This window comes from Durio zibethinus, chromosome 5, assembly GCF_047325235.1.
Source record: "Durio zibethinus cultivar Kanyao isolate XHJ-2024 chromosome 5, ASM4732523v1, whole genome shotgun sequence".
NCBI classification, from domain to species: domain Eukaryota; kingdom Viridiplantae; phylum Streptophyta; class Magnoliopsida; order Malvales; family Malvaceae; genus Durio; species Durio zibethinus.
Genome location: NC_143166.1, coordinates 5310703 through 5327451, shown reverse-complemented (window position 1 = coordinate 5327451; position 16749 = coordinate 5310703). Strand labels below are relative to the sequence as shown.

Genomic DNA, 16749 nt, shown 5'->3' with positions numbered 1-16749 from the left:
ATTTGTATGAAACCTTTCGTTCAGCCGGGCATGTCTATCCTAGGTTAATGGAGGTTAAACAAAGGGAATTGATAATGGGATTGGAGGAAGCTTTCTATCAATTTCAAATTAAAGTAGATAAAGGAATGATGCAATATGAAAGGATTTTTTTTTCTTTGTAGGCCAAGAGACCCAAAAATGGTGTACCATTTTGTTATCTTTGAACCTTTTAACTAAAAAATTCTAATTGCTTCTACCTAAAAGCATGCGGAGGTTAAATGTATGGGCTTAGTTTTATTGTCTTAATAAAATGATGGATACAGTGCATTTCACTTATACCATGTTCTCTATTTTTTATTTTTTTTCTTTCATTGCTATTCTTTTTGCCCTTGTCAAGATCAATATATATTTCTTTGTGATTATACCCATTTTTAGGTTTTCTAATAATGAACATTATGGATGATCAAGGCAATAACACTGGGTTTGATTTTAAAGATTTGATTTATATAAGCGAGCTTGATAACGATATTGATTCAGACGACTATGATTTACCTTAGGATCTACTGAAATGGATGAAATAAGAGGAGAAAATTATAGAACCCCACAAGGAATCAACCGACCCATTAAATTTAGGAGATGATGAGAATAAGAAAGAAGTTAGGATCAGTACTTCATTATCATCGATTAAGAAGCATAAGCTGATAAATCTACTACAATAGTACATTGATGTATTTACATAGTCTTACTAGGATATGTACGAACTGAGCATGGAGATAGTTGAGCATAGGTTACCTTTAAAAGCAGAGTGTCGACCAGTATAGCAAAAGTTGATATGCATGAAGCCAAAAATATTATTGAAGATAAAAGAAGAAGTAAATAAGTAATTTGAAACTGGTTTCTTGGAAGTATCCAAGTACCCTGAATGGATAGCCAATATACTCCCAGTTCTTAAGAAAGATAAAAAAGTTAGAATGTGTGTGGACTACCGAGTTTAAATAGGGCTAGCCCAAAGGATAATTTTTTATCATCACATATTGATACCCTTGTGGATAACACTACTAAGCACTTCACTTTTTCATTCATGGACGGGTTTTTCGGCTATAATCATATCAAAATGGCTCGTGAAGATATGGAAAAGATTACATTTTTGACAATGTAAGAGATATTTTGCTATAAAGTCATGCTTTTTGGGTTAAAAAATGCTGGTGCCACATATCAAAAGGTGATTATCACTCTTTTTTATGATATGATGCATAAGAAGATAGAGGTATATGTTGATGATATGATAGTTAAGTCTCAAAAAGGTGAAAATCATGTTATTAATCTTAGAAAGCTTTTTGAAAGATTACGGAGATCCAGCTCAAGTTGAATCCAGCCAAATACACCTTTGGTGTTAAATCTGGAAAATTTTTAGGGTTTATAGTCAGTGAAAAAGGTATAGAAGTAAACCTTGATAAAATTTGAGCTATTCAAGAGTTATTAGCACTACGTATGCAAAAAAAAAGTAAGAGGCTTTTTGGGGTGATTGAACTATATTTCTCATTTTATATCTCAACTTACCTCGAAATACGATCTAATCTTCAAGTTACTTCGTAAACATAATCCTGGTGAATGGGATGAAGAATGCCAAAATGTTTTTGAAAAAATTAAAGAATATTTGACAAACCCACTAGTGTTAGTACCACTAGTTACAGGAAGGCTATTGATTTTATATCTAACAGTTTAAGAAAAATCAATGGGATGCGTATTAGGGCAAAGAGATGAAACTGGCAAGAAAGAGCATGCTATCTACTATTTGAGTAAAACGTTTATGGAGTATGAGGCCAAGTACCCCTAAATAGAAAAAATATGTTGTGTCTTAGCTTGGAATAGTCGTAGACTCAGGCAGTATATGCATTATCATACGACTTGGCTGATATTAAAATTGGATTCCTTCAAGTACATTTTTGAAAAACCATCTCTATCAGACAAGATAGCAAGATGGCAGGTCATGCTCTCGGAGTGTGATATTGTGTATGTGATATAAAAATCTATACAAGGGAGTGCAATAGTTGATTTTCTTACGGATCGAGCTACAAAAGATTATAAGCCTATGAAGTTTGAGTTTTCAGATGAAGACTTGATGGCGATCTTCCATGATGAAGATGAAAAGCCTGTAAGAAAAGAGTGAAAAATATTTTTTGATGGAGCATCCAATATAATGAGGCATAGCATTGGGGCAGTGCTAATATCTCCATAAGGAAATTACTACCCCTGTATTGCAAGGCTAGATTTCAATTGCACAAACAATATTATTGAATATGAAGCATGTGTCATGGGGTTACAAATGACCATTGAAAAAAAAATTAAAACACTAGAAGTATATGGGAATTCAGCCTTAGTAATTTATCAACTAAAAGGTGAATGAGAGATCAGGGACTCGAAACTAGTGTTATATCAAAAGCACATAACTGGCTTGGTGAAACATTTTAAAGAGATCCAATTTCAGCATGTTTCTCGAGAAAAAAACTAGATTACTGATGCCTTGGCTACTTTGACAGCAATGTTTAAGTTAAATGATAGTATGGGAATTCAACCCATCAGAGTACAAATGAAAATTTTACCAGCCCACTAGTCAAACGTGGAAGAAAAAATGATCGAAAACTATGGTACTATGATATTGTACAATATATCAAATGTCAAAACTACCCAGAGTAGGCTTCAAAAAATGATAAGAGGATCATTCGAAGATTAGCAATAGGTTTTGTGCTTGATAGAGAAATCCTGTATAAAAAAAGTCGAGATTAGATTTTGCTAAGGTGTGTCGATGCTGTGGAAACAAGAAGGATACTTGAAAAAGTACATGAAAAAATTTATGGAACACATGCTAACGGGCATATGATGGCCAAATAGATTATGAGAGCTGGTTACTACTGGTCTACAATAGAAAATGATTACATCAGTTATGTTAAAAAGTGCTATAAATGCCAAATTTATACAGATAAAATTCATTTCCCTTCAATCTCGCTACACGTCTTAGCACCACCATGACCTTTTTCCATGTGGGGAATGGATGTGATTAGACCCATAATCCCAAAAGCTTCAAATGAGCATCGATTTATCTTTGTGATAATTGATTATTTTACAAAGTGGGTAGAAACAGCTTCGTATGCTAGCATTACATGATCAATGGTGTGTAGATTTTTAAAAAAAGAGATAATATATCAGTATGGGCTCTCAAAAAAGATCATCTCAGATAATGCTAGCAATTTAAATAATAAAATGATGAAAGAACTATGTGCACAGTTCAAGATCAAGCATCATCATTCAACACTATATCGCCCAAAAATGAATGGTGCAGTGAAAGCTGCGAATAAGAACATCAAGAGAATATTGGAAAAAATGACTGACACATATAAGAACTAGCATGAAAAGTTACCATTTGCTTTACTTGCCTATAGAACATCAATATGAACTTCCATAGGGGCTACCCCATTTTCACTAATATATGGGATGGAAGCTGTACTATCAATTGAAGTAAAAATCCCTTCTCTGAGAGTGTTAATGGAGGCAAAATTGGATAAAGCAGAATGGGTTCGGGATCATATCAAGCAACTGAATCTTATTGAAGAGAAGAGGCTCTCAGCACTCAGTTATGGATAAATGTATCAAAAAAGAATCATGTGAGCACATGACAAAAAGATACAACCTCGATGCTTTCATGATGGCGAATTGGTTTTGAAAAAGAGTTTACCATATCAACATGACAATAGAGGACAATGGACACCAAATTGAAAAGGTCCATATATGGTAAAAAATACCTTTTCTGGTAGGGCTCTGATTCTTACGAAAATAAACGGTGATGAATTGCCAAATCCTGTAAATTCGAACATTGTCAAGAAATATTTTGCTTAAAAAAAAGAAAAAAAAATAAGTAAAAAAAAAGAAAAAAAAGGGAAAGTGATTTAGACTGAAAATTCAAAAAGGGCGGTTTGAACCAAAATGGGGTCATTTAAGCTGAAAACCTGAAAAGATAACTTGAATGAAGATGAAATTAGGATAAAGTCTTTTGAAGAACGAAATAGTGGCACCAAATGGACAAGTCATCGCCAGAATTAAGAAGGATGACTTTTAAGGGCAAGTTCTCATTAATCATAGATATGGGGTAAGGATTGGTTATATGAAATCAAACGTGACACGATCGTAAATGTAACAAGTTTTTGGAAAAAACTTGGTTTGAGTAGGTCGAAGTCATTCAAATGTTCATTATCTAGAGAATTAATATTTGATTCTTGAAATACTTTTGAGTTAATTGTTCTTTATGTCTCGAAAGGCTTATCTTTCTAAACTCAAAATACCCCATTACTAACCGTGTTTCACACCCAACCTTAAACCTGAAATCATTGCATTTGTCATTTAAAATTAAGATGATGATCGATAAAGTTCACAATAGACCAATGCATCGCTCAAAAAGAGAATGCAATATAAAGACGATAGAAATAGTAATTTGAGGGCAGAAAGAATGAAATAAAATTGATTGATCACTGAAAACAAAGGAGAAGAGATAAAGAAAAAATTTGAAAAAGATTTTAGAGCAACTAAAAGCCAAGTGGGATGAAGATTTCTGATCGAGAATCGAAAGATTTAGAAAGATGAGATTACTAGAAGTGACTTTTAAAGTTTGAAAGAATTGAACCAAAAGTTGAATTAACTTGGATGAAAATGCATGATATAATTCATTGACTACATCTTTCTTTTTTTCATTCATCACAATCATTGCACGCATTACATACCTCTTGATAAGTTGCATAGAAAGTTTATTTATGAGACATCAAGGAGAATCAATATTTTCCTTTTTCAAAACAAAGATGAGGGCCTTGAAAATGGTATGTTAGCACAATCCTTAAAATCGAAACTATCGATCTATAGGGTACCTAATCTATTTCAACTCACAACTTAGTCTTATTTATTTCCCTAACTTGCGGTTCAGTCCCAATCATCGTTAATATTTGGCTAATGGTTTAATCTCGGTCATTTCTATAGTTTTTGACTTGCAGTTTAATCTCAGTCAATTTTGCTTTCTGACTTGCAGTTTAGTCCCAATCGTCTTTAATTTTTGACTCGCGATTTAATCTCGATCCTCTTTAATCTTTGACTCGCGATTTAATCCTGATCCTCATTATTTCTCTAACTTACGGTTTAATTTCGATCGTTTCTATTTTTTAACTTGCGATTTAGTCCTAGTCATATTTAATCTTTGACTTACGATTTAATCCCGATCCTCATTATTTCTCTGACTTGCTCTTTAATCTCAATCGTTTTTATTTTTTAATTTATGGTTTAGTCCCAGTCATCTTAATCTTTGACTCGCTGTTTAATCCCGATCCTCATTATTTTTTTGATTTACAATTTAATCTCGATCTCTTTATTTTCTTGACTCGTGGTTCAATCTCGATCTCTTTACTTTTAAATTACGGTTTAATCCCGATCATTGTTCTTTGACTCATGGTTTAATTTCAGTCTTCTTTTTTTTTTAACTTATGATTCAATCGAAGTTCAATTATGATCTTGTCATTCCTCGATTTGTGATGTTGTCCCAATTGTTTTCTGTACTTTTTGACTTATGGTGTTATCCTGGTCGATTCTTTATTTATCAACTCGCGATGTCGTCTCGATCATTTTCTTTATCATTCGACCTGTAGTTTAAAAAAAATAAAGAATAAAAAAAAAGAAAAACTTTTGAAAAATCCATGGTTTACTTTCGAATAAAATCATTGTCCTTATCTTTGCCCTATTCTTAACTTTCAATAATGTATAAAAAGGGACCGTTGTAGATACCGGTTTTGTCCAATCTTTTTTAATAATAATAATGATTTTAATAATAATAACAATAAAATTGATTTAATTAAAATTAAAAACAAATTAATTATTACAAATTAATAAAATTTTTTAAAAAAAGACAAATAGAAATGTCCAAATGAAAAAAAAGAAAAAAAAATAGGGACTGGTGCCAGAAGGTGCCGTACACGGCAACGCTGGCTGCCCACGTCCTGTCCAGCCATCCACGCCCCTGCATAGCCATCATACCATTACCCTAGCCATCATACCACCCCCTGTCTTGTCCTCTCACCAGAGCCCTATTCACTTCCTAGAACATGCCAGAAACCCAACTCTCCATCCTTTTAAAACCCCAGCTTCCTTTCCTTTTCAGGAGCTTTAGAATCTGGAGACAGACACCCAAAAACCCTAATCCCATCAGACTCACCCATCAATACCGATCCCTCTTACCCACACAAACACCCAAACAAAAAAACAAAAACAAAGATAAAAAGTCCTCCCCGTAGGAAAGAACCTTAGCACCGAAGCACACTGTAAGAATAAAAAAATCAGATCAGTCTTCGTTTTACAAAAAAAAAGAGAAAATTTTAAACCTTAATCTATGCTGATTGGGGCATTTCTAACAAAAGAAAGGCTGGATCGAAGCTCAAGAGAATACAGAGAATTTTTTGGACCCTTCTATGACTTTTCGATCGCAAATGATTGATGATCGACGAACGGAGATGACGGCCAAAATGACGAATGATCACCATCCGGTAGCCTAGAGAGAAGGGCTTTGAAAAAAGAAAAGTTAGAGAGAGATGAGAGGAGAGAAAAATGAAGCAAAAATTTTTTTTTGCTTTTATAAAAGATTGAAACTCAAAACAACGTCATTTAGAGAAAGGCCTAAAACGATGCCGTTTAGCCAAGGAGATCCGCGCGTCAACCCGGACCCGACCCGCCAACCAGCCCCTCATTCAGCTCTGAATCGATTTGACTAAATTGGACCAAACCACTCCTCAACCAGCTTAACCGAACCGCCCGCCAACCAAACCCTTTTGCTGTCTAACCGAACCGCTATTGATCGGATCGTTGACCGGTCCGATTTTATTTTTTTATATATTATTATTTTTGGTATTTTTGGTATTTTATTTATTTGTTTATGCATGATAAATTTTTAAATTTATTAGAATAATTATTTGATTATTTTTTATTGATAATAAAATGAAATAAAATAGGATTATAACTAAAAAAAAATTTAAAATGCTAAATAACAATAATAATACTCTAAAGGAATAATAATAAGAATAGATTTTTTTCATTTTCCCTGCCTAAATGTTGGAGGGAATAAAAACATATCCCAAAAATATAATTCTACCTAGATGTTGGGAAATTATATTATCAAAATATAATAATAATAAGATTAATAAATAAAAAAATAAATAATAATAATAATAATAATAAATCTTCATTAAAATATATATAAAGTATAATATTCTTAAAATTAATAAAAATCGAACTTGCTTCGAAAGTCCGCCTAGATATTAAAAATTTTTAGAGATGTTCGCGTTTTAAAATTCCAAACCTTAAAACCTTAAACGTAAAACCGAAATCCCAAATCTTAAAATAAAAAACCACTAACCCTAAACCCTAAAATCGAAATCTCAAACCCTAAAAACGAGATCACTAACCTTAAACCTTAAAACCAAAATTCCAAACCTCAAAATCAAAACCATTGACCCTAAACCCTAAAACCAAAATCCTAAATCCCAAAATCTGAAACTCAAAAACCTAACCCTAAAATCCAAAATGTCAAAACCTAAAATCCAAAAACCTCAAAATTCAAATAAAAAAAATCCCAAATTTGGTACACAACACCGAATCATTGTCGAAAAAAATCGTTCAAACTTTAAAATCCCTAAAACCCCAAAACTATTCTGAAAATCCTAAGAACACGTGTGAAAATCTCATGTGAAGTAAGTTGTTCCCGAATGTCGCCTAAATGATGGGCTATTTAGGAAACTTTATTTTATTAAGTTTTTTCACACGAGTTCTTAATTCACATTAATAACGGGATTATTAAATAAAAAGTATTAATAAAATGAGATTTTAAATATGAATAGTGCACCTAAGCTCTGCCTAGATGTTGGAGAGTCGGAGTGGTCTTATTATACTTAAGAATCTAACTTTACAATTGTATTTCATCTTACATAATATTCATTGACATACATACATCATCATGTTATTCGTGTTGTATCTCTCTGTCCTTAACATTTATTTGCTACTTGACAATATCATTATTTATTTTCTCATATAGAACTTTAAAAAAATATATATATTTTAAAATTTTGATATTATAAAATAAAAAAATAATAATCTGAAGGAAATAATTCTTGGTACTCTGCCTAGATGTTGGAAAGTCACTAATAATTATCTTCTATAAAGATTATTATTTCATTTTAAGGATTGTTATATTAAATCTTAAGTAAAAAGAGTTATTTTAAATTCTACCTAGATGTTAGAGAATTTTTAGATAATTCTTTAACTTAAAGATTTTTTCAATATTTCTAAATAAAATTTTTTTAAAAATATTTTTTTAAATGAAAGGAAATTAGTATTAAGTTTCAAGTCAAAACCATTTTATCCAACATCGAAAATAGCGCATGATTAAATGGTAGCAATTTATGGGCGTTGTGGGGGTGCTAATCATTCCCTACACGTAACCGATTTCTGAACCCAATCTGATTTTTGTAGACCGAAATTTATCTTTTTGACAAACTTTAAACCCGTTTTTAGAGTTTCATTAAAAAGATAAACTTTTGGGTGATCAATCACACCCTAAAAAAGATTGATGACGACTTTCCTCATTTATTTCAATTTTTAAACTCCTTTACGTGACGGTCTCAAAATCGTTACGACACCTTTAAAGTTACAGTGGGTGCGGATAACTTGGCAGCCAAAATATACTAATGACATGGCTACTATAACATAGCTGAAATCTGGTAGCATTTGTCTCTCGTTGCCCCTAAGTAATGGAGTATTGACCAAATTATTTTCTATGGATTCTAATAAATCAACAACTTCTAACAACGTGTAATATCTTAATTTGATGTAGGGAGAAGAAGATATCCTTGTTTATTTAAATCTAAAGAAGATATCCTTGTTTATTTAAATCTGTGGTTTTTCATATTTCAAATATATTTACTTTACTTCTAGACAAATGATAGAATGCTGATGGATATGATGAACATTCTATAATTTTTAATTAACTCTACATGAAGCTTAAATATTTTCATTTTTTAAGTCATTATCATAAAATGTGGCTAAAGAAGGGTTATGATTTTTTCTTTTTTAAGTATTATTAAAAATTGGTGGAGATATTGTCAACGTTGGGATGGTGGGATGTCATGTCCCAGCCGGCCCACAATTGCTATATATTCATTTCATTTGAAAAGATTTTAAGCCAAAACAGATTCTAAGCAAAAAGCAAATGCAACCTGTTGAAGGGATAAGCTAAAATTGGCACCCACGAGAATGTCTGCCATGATTAACTGAGGGACCCCCACTCCCAATCAGAAGATTTTTGTGAGGGGGGAAGGGGCATCATCATCTGATCTCATGACATGCTGAAAAAAGGGTGAAGAGATAAAAGGAAAAACTATAATGGGGTCCTATTTGATGATGGAATATATATATTTTTTAAGAGTAGTTGAAACATTAAGCAAAGTGAAAGATGTAGTTGAGAGGGTTAATGAATTTTATTGGAAATCTCGTGATAGGAAAATAAAGACAGACTAATTAGAAGGATAGTACCATTACCAGCCCCATCATCTTTTCTTATTTTAGCCATAGCCAATTGCATATCTTTATCCATATCTTTTCTCTTCTTCTTCTTCATTTCAAAGCTACTGGAGACTCTAAACAAGTGAATCATCTGTTCAATTTCAGATCGTTCAAGATCCTTGATAGAGGTACCAAGTCTATATATTTTCTATCTTCACTCAAATTAGTTTTCCTCTAAATATCATTCCTAGCTATCTAGCTACATAAAAGTAGTGTATATTAGTATTTCATGGCTTATTGCAAGCGTTGAAACTTGCCAGGATAAAGCGGGTTAAAATGAACATCCAGCAGATGTCAAAGAAGGATCTGAAGGTGGAGATTCCATCAGAGACTGAAATTATATCCGGTGGTTTAGAGTCTCATCCGGCACCAGCGTCTGGGCAAGGAGCGTCTGGACTTAGCAGACAGCCGAGTGTTACAAAGACCAGTTGCCTGTGCTCTCCAACCACGCATGCCGGTTCATTCCGTTGCAGGCTTCATCGGGCCCCAAGTCTCCAGCGGAGCAAAAGTATTGATTCTCAATCTGCATCCCTTCGGCATTCTACATCTAAGCCAAATTCTGCCACTACTGAATGATCTAGTAGTGCAGACATATGGGGCCTCAATAATTCTCATCGTATATGTATATATTAGTATGTCATGTGTGTTATTGACTTGCTGCTATAAAGGCTTTGCTTAAAAAATAATTGTTCTGCATTAACTATTTTCTTTGTTTTTCGCTGGAGTTTTTACTCTATCTCCTTCTCATGGTTAATTCAAGCATGCTTGTGACATGTATTAAACTTGATTTTCTTGATTAGTTTTTTCCCAAGTTTGTTTAAAGATTTATATGGTAAAGTTGTTTTGCTATGTTAAATGGACTCGAGAAAAGACGTAGGATAAATATCTGTTTCCAACATAGGTACGATATGGTTTTGACAAATCTTTTTTATTAATTTTAAGGATCAAACTATCATATTTGTATGAATAGTAGTTTCTAAAAAAATCAAGTACGAATATGTGTTAAGGTATCAAAATGAAGAGTACTTGTAACATAGGTTGTTATATGAATCTGTTATCAGCTGAAATTTGGCATGGTTTGGGGGAGAAAAGATCAGAAAAGAAGGAATAGAGCCCATGGAACCTGATCCTAACATTGTCAGCTTGTAGATGACACTAAAATTTATTGGACCTGAAAGCATCTGAACAACCACCAAGCAAGACAGATGGACACTCATGTGTTGGTACGGGCACTTTGATTCGGGATAAAGTTTCTCAACCTGATTTAATTGCCATCCAGAAGATGTGCATATCTTAAAGGCCCTACCTAACATTCAGTTAAGTACCAACACCTTAAAGCCTTAAGTTTTCACCAAAGAGGATGATTCCAGGCCCCAGAACAGAAATTTCACAGATTTGGCAGTTGATGAGCCGGGTTACTGAAATATGCTCAATAGAATTACTGAAAAAGCTCCTTGAAATGTAAGGGGAAATTAAAAAATAAGTAAAAAAAAAAAAAAGAAGGGTTAGAATGGAGCACTATGGAATATGTTCTTGCATATACTCAAGATTAACGTAATTCAATTATTATTAGTCCCTGAACATCTCATAAGATCGCAAACAATTCTTATTGCAGCTCTAACGTGAGGGGGAAAAGGCCAGGGAAACACATAGAAAGGGGTCATGGAAAATGGAAGGACATTATTGAGGAAAACTATGATGAAGATGATGAATAAAATGATGGCTAGAAAAAAAAACCGTCACTTTATGTAGTAATGCTTTATAATTGATTTAAGCTGAAAATTTTAGCCTATTCTATGATAAAAAAGAGACATCTGAAAGCATGCAACTAATCTTAATGATACAGCGAAGGGAATCATGTATCATGGATTTAATTTGCTGTTCTTCTCTTCATTGTATACCGAACAAGAGTTAAAACACCTTTTTGGGGTTTCACAAAATGAAAAGGCTTTTTTGTTGCTTATTTTGGTTTAATTTATTGCTTCAATGTGCTATAGGTTTTTCATTTTCCTTAACAGGGGATTTTGAACTTTGTGGATATTTTTTGCAGCAGTACTTGTATCTTTGAGGGGCTTAAACTGAATCTCGAGCTGGGAAAACTTAAGCAAGGTAATCTCGGTAGAGTTTTCTAGGTTTTCCATTAAGATTTATCAAACCAAAATAATTGAATTGAAAGTTAATCATGTGAAAAGCAAAGCATCCCATTCATGTGAACTGCCAAGTAATGCAGTTTTTGTTTCTTGTAATTTGTCTTTGTATTTCTCCTTAGAAAAAGTGCCTCATTTCGTTAATTCTATACTTTTACCATCTTCGCAGTTGATTCCCCCACAAAGAATTTCAAGAAAGTATATGTCTGAATCTTTGCAGGTGCCAACGCGCATTTTTTGTATAATTTTGGAATAAAGATATCCCAATTTCGCTCAAAACAAAGATGTAAGACAGAGAAATTCCAATAAAAAAGCACTGAGTCCTGTCAGACAGAAGAAATACCAATACTTATCTTGATTAAGAGGTGAGGATCCAGGGAGTTCAACTAGGTGACAAAGACAGGTGTTGCAGGTTCGTGGACAAACACAGCCATATTGGCCCCATGGTTGGTCACTCACAACCAGGAGTCATAGACCAGTTTTAAAAATGAGATTCAGCAAAGAGAATTTCCTGTCTCCTGAAAATCCTGATTCTTATTATTATCTTAGGTTACATCAACAATGCACATTGAGATTCTTTGTTTCTCAGCTAAAATTACAAAGGCATTTACTCAAAGGACAACAAAAAAAAAAAAGAGAGTATATGTTAACATCCCCAACTTGGAAATAAACAAAATTCACTCAATTCTTTTCACTGGCACTTCTATTAGTGGACAACAACTTATTGAACATTTTTTTGGGTCTCGTAGGTATAGCGCAGAAAGCCTTAAACTTAGAAGGTCTCCCCATTCCATCAGGGTTCATATCATTTTCGTCCAAATCATCATCTTCAGCAAGCTTCATCCTTAATGTTGACATTCTGGACTTGGGTGATTTAAGGCCTGAGACGCTCCATTGATCATCTGCTGGGATGCTAGTAGTGGTGCTTAAAGGACCTGGAGGCCTTGATGGATCAATATTATGAGAAGCTAAAAGTGCCTTAATGTTGCTAGGGAGCTCAGCCATTTTGCCCCCAGCTGTGGCGGCTCGAGCTTGCTCAAAGAAAAGAACTTGTACCACTACTCTAAGAGGTAGTTTTTCATTTTGAGCAGCATGCATGCAGGCTTCGACAGAGAGTTTTTTGCAGTCTAGAATGCGGCACAACTTTTTTCTTTCGCTCTTGTTTAGGTCTGGGTGTGCCTGTGTATTCAAAAATAAGAACTACAGTAAGCTGCATCTTCATATTAGCACTAATAAGAGCTTAATTTTGTCCTAAGACAACTCTGTAAATGTCAACAAAGGGAACATTTGAATTATATCACTTTAGTCAGCAGAATGTAAAATCATTTACGCTAAATTTGTTAGGTCAGCCTGATCCTAACTTCCAATAAATCGAGAGCATGAAAAAGACTATTATGAAGTCAAGAGAGTTGGGTTATCTACTGAAAAAGGTGACCCACATCCTAAAATGTGATGCTGAAATTATTGCAAAAATTCAACCGAAGCGTGAAATATGGTAAACTGATGAGAGGAGGAAACCAGTATTTATTTACCTTGAGATAAATGTCAATAGCTCGATAGAGATCATCATGGTCATGCCGGGAGAAATCCGGAATTGTCTCAGCTATTGCAATGAATTTTGACAGTGGTAAATTTATGTCTCTGGCAATCTCTTGAAGATACCCATCTACAATTTTGGCTACTTTTATTTTGGAGCTGTGTGATGCTGAAGAAGACCTCCTATTTTCCTGAAACTCAAAATCAATATTCTCGGCGGAACGGGACCTTCTTCTCTTTTCAAACCCCAGCTTGGATCTTGGAGGGCTAGTTGGAGGGCTCTGTCCTTGTAACATGAATTGCTCCAAAATAGTTAGAACTATGTCTACATCATAGAGGGTATCGCTTGAGTATGATAAAGAGGGTATTAACAGATCACTGACTCTTGCCTCCTCTAACTGAAGTGCTACTCTTCTACCCAATTCCATCTTTGAAGAAGATGTAGCATTGAGAATGTTGGCTACTTTCAAAAGTTTAAGTAGAAAACTGCAAGAAACAGCGCCTTTCTCTGACGGGAGTAAACTTACTATTGATTCCAACAGCAGCCTGTGCTTCGAAGTAATCTCACCAGCTGAGTCTGATGCTGCTTCTTTGTTAGCTTTTACTTTTCTGCATATGTTAGGTAGCCATCGAGATGCATAAATTTGCAATGCTTCGCCAATGAGATTAGAGGGTATTTTCCCACCAGATTTAATTGCTATCATGGTTCTCCAGTAAAGGTCTATACCCAACTCAGCCATGTCCTCAGCCCACCAACCTTTGGTTGTTGGTTTGTGCCGCTGGCTCTCTTCTCCATTACAAGATATATCATCCCTAACCCTTCTCGAGTGACTGTGTGACAAGCTCACCTTTAAGGGGTGTGTCAAAACTTTTGACGCAATTGCTTCAATGCATCTGCTTGTAATTTCAAGATTTTCTGACCATAAAGGAAAGGCTTTGGTGCTTTGTAGGGTCACAATAGAATCTTTCCAGCCATGTAAGATGCAGGAATTGAAGAAAACTTCGAGTTTGTAAACCAAGTTTCCCTTCTCAGCATCTTCTGTCATCTGCAAATACTCGGCTGCACATCGTGCAGCTACAATGTTATATGCACTGACAGTGACTGTGATACCATAACAGAACTTTGCACAGAGCTCAAACGCCTCAATTTCACTAGGGAAATCAGGTAATTGGATTATTTGGTGTTGTGGTGTTTCATGGGATTCAGAGCATATCCTCTGAAGCCGCAAACACTTTGAAAAAAGAGGAAACTGCATGTAGGATCAAATTGCAAAGAATCAATATTAAAAACAAAAAAACAAAAAAAAAGTTTGAGAACATAATTCAATTGAGTTGCAACAAATATAGGAACTAATAATCTTCCAAAATTTTACCTTGTGAAGCAGATATCTAATTCCTTTCACTTGAATTATAAGGTCACTAGAGACTTCGGAAGAGACAGACCTACATCAAGAAAAAAAAAATCCATGGTATGTTCCTCAAGAAAAATATCTAACCAAAACTGAACTGTCTTTAATCGGTAGCAAGAATCATACCTTCCAGCCTCGGCAGTGTAGAGGGTGTCAGGCCGAGATCCGAGTTTCATAAACTTCATGACTGAATTTTGTGTTGTTTTTCTTTACTTGGCTTTGTGTATTCGCCGAATACTACTTTAACATGATGAATAAACCTATTTTCATGCCTGACAGAAGCCTCCTTTTTGGTGCACCGAAAGTTAGTAGAAATTCCTTCTCCAACAGCAAACAAAAGATGTTATCCGAACAGCTAGAAACCAACGAAAAAAAAAAAAAAAAAAACAGAAAGACCTCAAACTCCGGAAAGTTATAAAATCTTTCTACATATCAAATGAAACTCTCAAAATAGGGAGGATATCCAAGAAAGGAGTACCAAGAGTTTTTGTTGTGGGTGTAATACTCTCTCTGAGTTTTATATATAGAAAATTTTTTTTTAAGTAGCTCAAAAAGGTCAAGTGACAAAACCCCAGAAGATCGAATAATCCAAAATCCCAAGTCCTTTCAATCAAATTCCACACCCCATCTGATTTGGACATGCAAAACAAGGAATCAAAGCCATTGCAGTCCTACCAAGATCAAGTATTCTAATAAATAAATGTTCAGTTCGCTCATTTTACATTATATTTGAGTTATATTTAAAAAAAAATAAAATTATAAAAAAATTAATTATTTTTTAATTTAAAATGATTTAATTCTCTTAAAATAAAAAAAAAATTTTAATTTATATGATTGAACATATATATTTTATCATATTTTCAAAAATTATATTAATAATTTAAATTAAATAAATATTTAAAAAAGATAATTTTAACTAATAAATAAAATTATCTTATCTTAATATTTATACACATTAAATATAAAATAAAATAATATTATTTAATTTTATTTTGTTTATAATATTATTTTATTTTATTATAGCGTAATGTTATGTGTAAAATTCATCCTTAACTTACTTTAATTAGAAAGACTCTCTAAACAATGATACGGAGAATGTTTTTAGGACAACAACCTGATATCTAACGCTTTTGATACTCTCTACACATACAACAGCCGCGAATCATTCGTCCGAAAATTCAAACCTGAATTTATATATATATATATATATATATGTTAGTAACATATATGCGTTTTTAATATGGGTCTAAATTTTTTATTTATAATTAATAATATTAAATTTAATAAATGAGTGAGTATAATTTTATTTATAATTTTTTAATAAAAATAATAATTAGTGAAAATTTATTAACTAATATATAGACAATCAATTCATTTAATTATCATAACTTATATAACAAATAAAATATAAACTCATTCTTTCAAATTTATCTAATTAAAAATATTAAGATAAATAATTAAAAAAACAAAGTAAAAAGAAAGCTAAAATTAAAAAAAAAAAGAAAAGAAAGAAAGGACCCAAGCAAAAATGAATAAAAAAAAAGGGAATGGATCGTAACTCTGATCTTATATCGGATTATTATCTTTATATTTGATCTCGATTCGAGACACACGCACGTATATATATATCACATTTAATTTGATTTCATTAAAAATTAATTTAATAATACAACATTCATAAAATTTTTTAATATAAATTACATTTCAATTATATATAAATATAATATTTTATTAAATAATAAACTTATTAATATAATATATAAATAATAAATATATTATATATATCCCTGGATGGGAAGGGGTAGGGCACCTTAAATCTAATCCGATTCTAGTTAAAAAAAAATTATCTCTATTGAATTGATGGGTTAAAACTAATCGGATATGCCATTTGTTACAAAATTTATTTTATTTAAAAGGAAGATAAAAACAAAAAAAAAAAACAAAAATGCTGAATAAAGTGTGATGGACTTTTTATTGTCATTTTATCTTTCAAATTTAGATAAAAAATGTTCAAAAAAATAATTAAAAAATAAAAAGCT

The 16749-nt window shown here is 32.8% G+C and overlaps 2 protein-coding genes across 2 annotated transcripts; one reads left to right on the top strand and one right to left on the bottom strand.

Annotated features, from left to right (window-relative positions):
* Positions 1-9070: 9070 nt before the first annotated feature.
* LOC111282975 (uncharacterized) lies at positions 9071-10342 on the top strand. Its single transcript, XM_022871298.2, has 2 exons — positions 9071-9746; positions 9879-10342. Exon 2 carries the CDS (start codon positions 9895-9897, stop codon positions 10192-10194), a length of 300 nt encoding a protein of 99 aa, XP_022727033.1. The 5' UTR covers positions 9071-9746; positions 9879-9894; the 3' UTR covers positions 10195-10342.
* A 1937-nt stretch (positions 10343-12279) lies between these two features.
* LOC111282974 (BTB/POZ domain-containing protein At1g67900-like) lies at positions 12280-15384 on the bottom strand. Its single transcript, XM_089760750.1, has 5 exons — positions 15107-15384; positions 14837-15028; positions 14675-14744; positions 13298-14551; positions 12280-12944 (listed from the first exon to the last, which is right to left on the bottom strand). The coding sequence occupies exons 2-5, from the start codon at positions 14893-14895 to the stop codon at positions 12447-12449; spliced, it is 1881 nt and encodes a 626-aa protein (XP_089616876.1). The 5' UTR covers positions 14896-15028; positions 15107-15384; the 3' UTR covers positions 12280-12446.
* Positions 15385-16749: the final 1365 nt, after the last annotated feature.

Excerpts from the sequence above, each read along its gene's own strand:
- LOC111282975 (XM_022871298.2), top strand. The coding sequence starts at position 9,895 with ATGAACATCCAGCAGATGTCAAAGAAGGATCTGAAGGTGGAGATTCCA.
- LOC111282974 (XM_089760750.1), bottom strand. The coding sequence starts at position 14,895 with ATGAAGTTTATGAAACTCGGATCTCGGCCTGACACCCTCTACACTGCC. Across the intron at positions 14,552-14,674 it reads TTAGATATCTGCTTCACAAG|TTTCCTCTTTTTTCAAAGTG; the intron begins GTAAAATTTTGG and ends TCCTACATGCAG. Across the intron at positions 12,945-13,297 it reads CTATTGACATTTATCTCAAG|GCACACCCAGACCTAAACAA; the intron begins GTAAATAAATAC and ends TTGAATACACAG.